This window comes from Morone saxatilis, unplaced genomic scaffold (assembly GCF_004916995.1).
Source record: "Morone saxatilis isolate NCDOM2014 unplaced genomic scaffold, NCSU_SB_2.0 Contig19, whole genome shotgun sequence".
Taxonomy (NCBI): Eukaryota; Metazoa; Chordata; class Actinopteri; family Moronidae; genus Morone; species Morone saxatilis.
The window spans coordinates 22,703,367-22,705,134 of NW_023339751.1; the positions used below are offsets into that span (position 1 = coordinate 22,703,367).

Below are 1,768 nucleotides of genomic sequence, written 5' to 3' on the forward strand. Positions count from 1 at the left end.
TATATTCTGACAGTAGAACATGAGCATGCTTGGATGATAAAATAAACACACCATAATCTAACCTAGTAAAGGCTTTGCCTCATTGGTAATATATTCATAACTGCATTAAATTAGCCATGAAAGTAATAGATTAATTAATGCAGTGGTTCCCAACCTTGAGGTTGGGACCCTCACTACGGGTTGCCAAAGCTTCATAGGGAGTCAAGGGGAGTAAAAAAACTTAAAAAATATACACAGTAGGCCTGTATCTCTGCATTTGGTACAGTTCTGTGAAGAAAAGTAAATGTAAGGTAAATTAAAAAGTTATTTTCAGTTTAGATTATAATTTAAGGTATAAATTTATATAAACTGGTATATACTGAAGACCTGAACACAAGCTATATTCACAGAGCCTTCACTCTCTGAAAAACAGCCTCATTCTGCAAACAAAAAGCCTAATAAGTATGTATGATTGTTACAAATTATTTAAAAGAAAATAATTGTATAAAAAGTTCCCTAAACACAAAATAATTTGATCAAAATGTACCCAAATCTCTTGTTTTAAACAAACTTGGGGCTGTTACTGAATTCAGCACTGTATTAATGTTGCTGTATACTCCAAACACTCATATGTTCAAAAGAATTGACCATTTACAGCAAATGGCTGTACTGTTAGATTTGGTGGAAGAGGCACTGCTGTTTGAGGGAGTTCTCAAAGAATCCGGGCAACAAGGATTTTGTTGAAATCCAACATACATGAAAAATGAAAATAATGTAGGTAATCAGGAGGTGGGGGGTAACATTGACATGTGTCATGTTCTGATTCGACATTACTAGCTACCTGGGAGCCAATCCCCTGATGGTGGCACATGAATGAAGAAGCTGTTAACATACTGGACTGTAACTTCATTGCCTGAACTATATCCTACTTCTTTTCCTTCTGTTAAGTATTGCTTCTATGATGGATTGCTATCAATGCTAATTATGTGTCTTTGTGTGTCTCTTCACCTGTTGACCTGCCAGGGACAGCGTTAATGGGAACAACATGCAGCGAGCCCTGCAGTAATGACTCTTTGTCAGATATAGTAAGTTACCTCTCTTTTCCAGCTTTATGTCATTTGTGTGATCAGGGAATAGTTCTGCATCTCTTCACCACACTGGGTTTGTTCAACAGCCAGCAGCAGCCATCTGCAGTAATGATGTGTTGTGTGCTCTGAGAGTCACAAACCTTCCACCCACAGTTTTTCCAGGAGGTCCAAGAGCAAAGTTTGTAGTGATATCAGAAAAGGTTTAACCATTATTATGTGCTTTCCCCGCAACAAAATGGCATCAACACATTGATTGATCTCCATTGCACTCCACTAGTTAATTTTTTATGACATTTTTTTTAACCAAAATGCCAAACATTAACTAGTTCTAGCTCCTCAATGTGAATAGCTGATGCTTTTGAATGATGCAAGGATATACCAGTAATCAGAGTTCATTATATCATCATTTCATATTCAAATGAATTTAGCAATGCTTCTATTCATTGGATGAGCACAGAAACCTCCACATTCCTGAGTGATATACCATTATTTTACTGCAATGGATTCTGAAAAAACAGTAATGTTAACATCAACAAAGTGCTGTTCCCTCCCATTCCATGACATGTTTCAAATAAGCTTGCATTTATTTCAAAAGCCAAGAAAATCTCACCCACAGGTGGATCAAAGTTTTGTCTTAATGAGATACTTGTGGTCTCTCCTGCTGCCATACAGTAGACTGAATGTAAATGGTAAATGGACCT

At 36.8% G+C, this 1,768-nt stretch overlaps 1 protein-coding gene across 1 annotated transcript in view; it reads left to right on the forward strand.

Annotated features, from left to right (window-relative positions):
• eno4 (enolase 4) overlaps positions 1-1,768 on the forward strand; it is a gene marked incomplete at its 3' end in the record, with an annotated part of 16,856 nt that overhangs the window by 11,001 nt on the left and 4,087 nt on the right. The window contains exon 11 of the mRNA XM_035663861.1: positions 1,003-1,064. Coding sequence (XP_035519754.1) covers positions 1,003-1,064 — 62 coding nt within the window. The remainder of the gene's footprint in view (positions 1-1,002; positions 1,065-1,768) is intronic.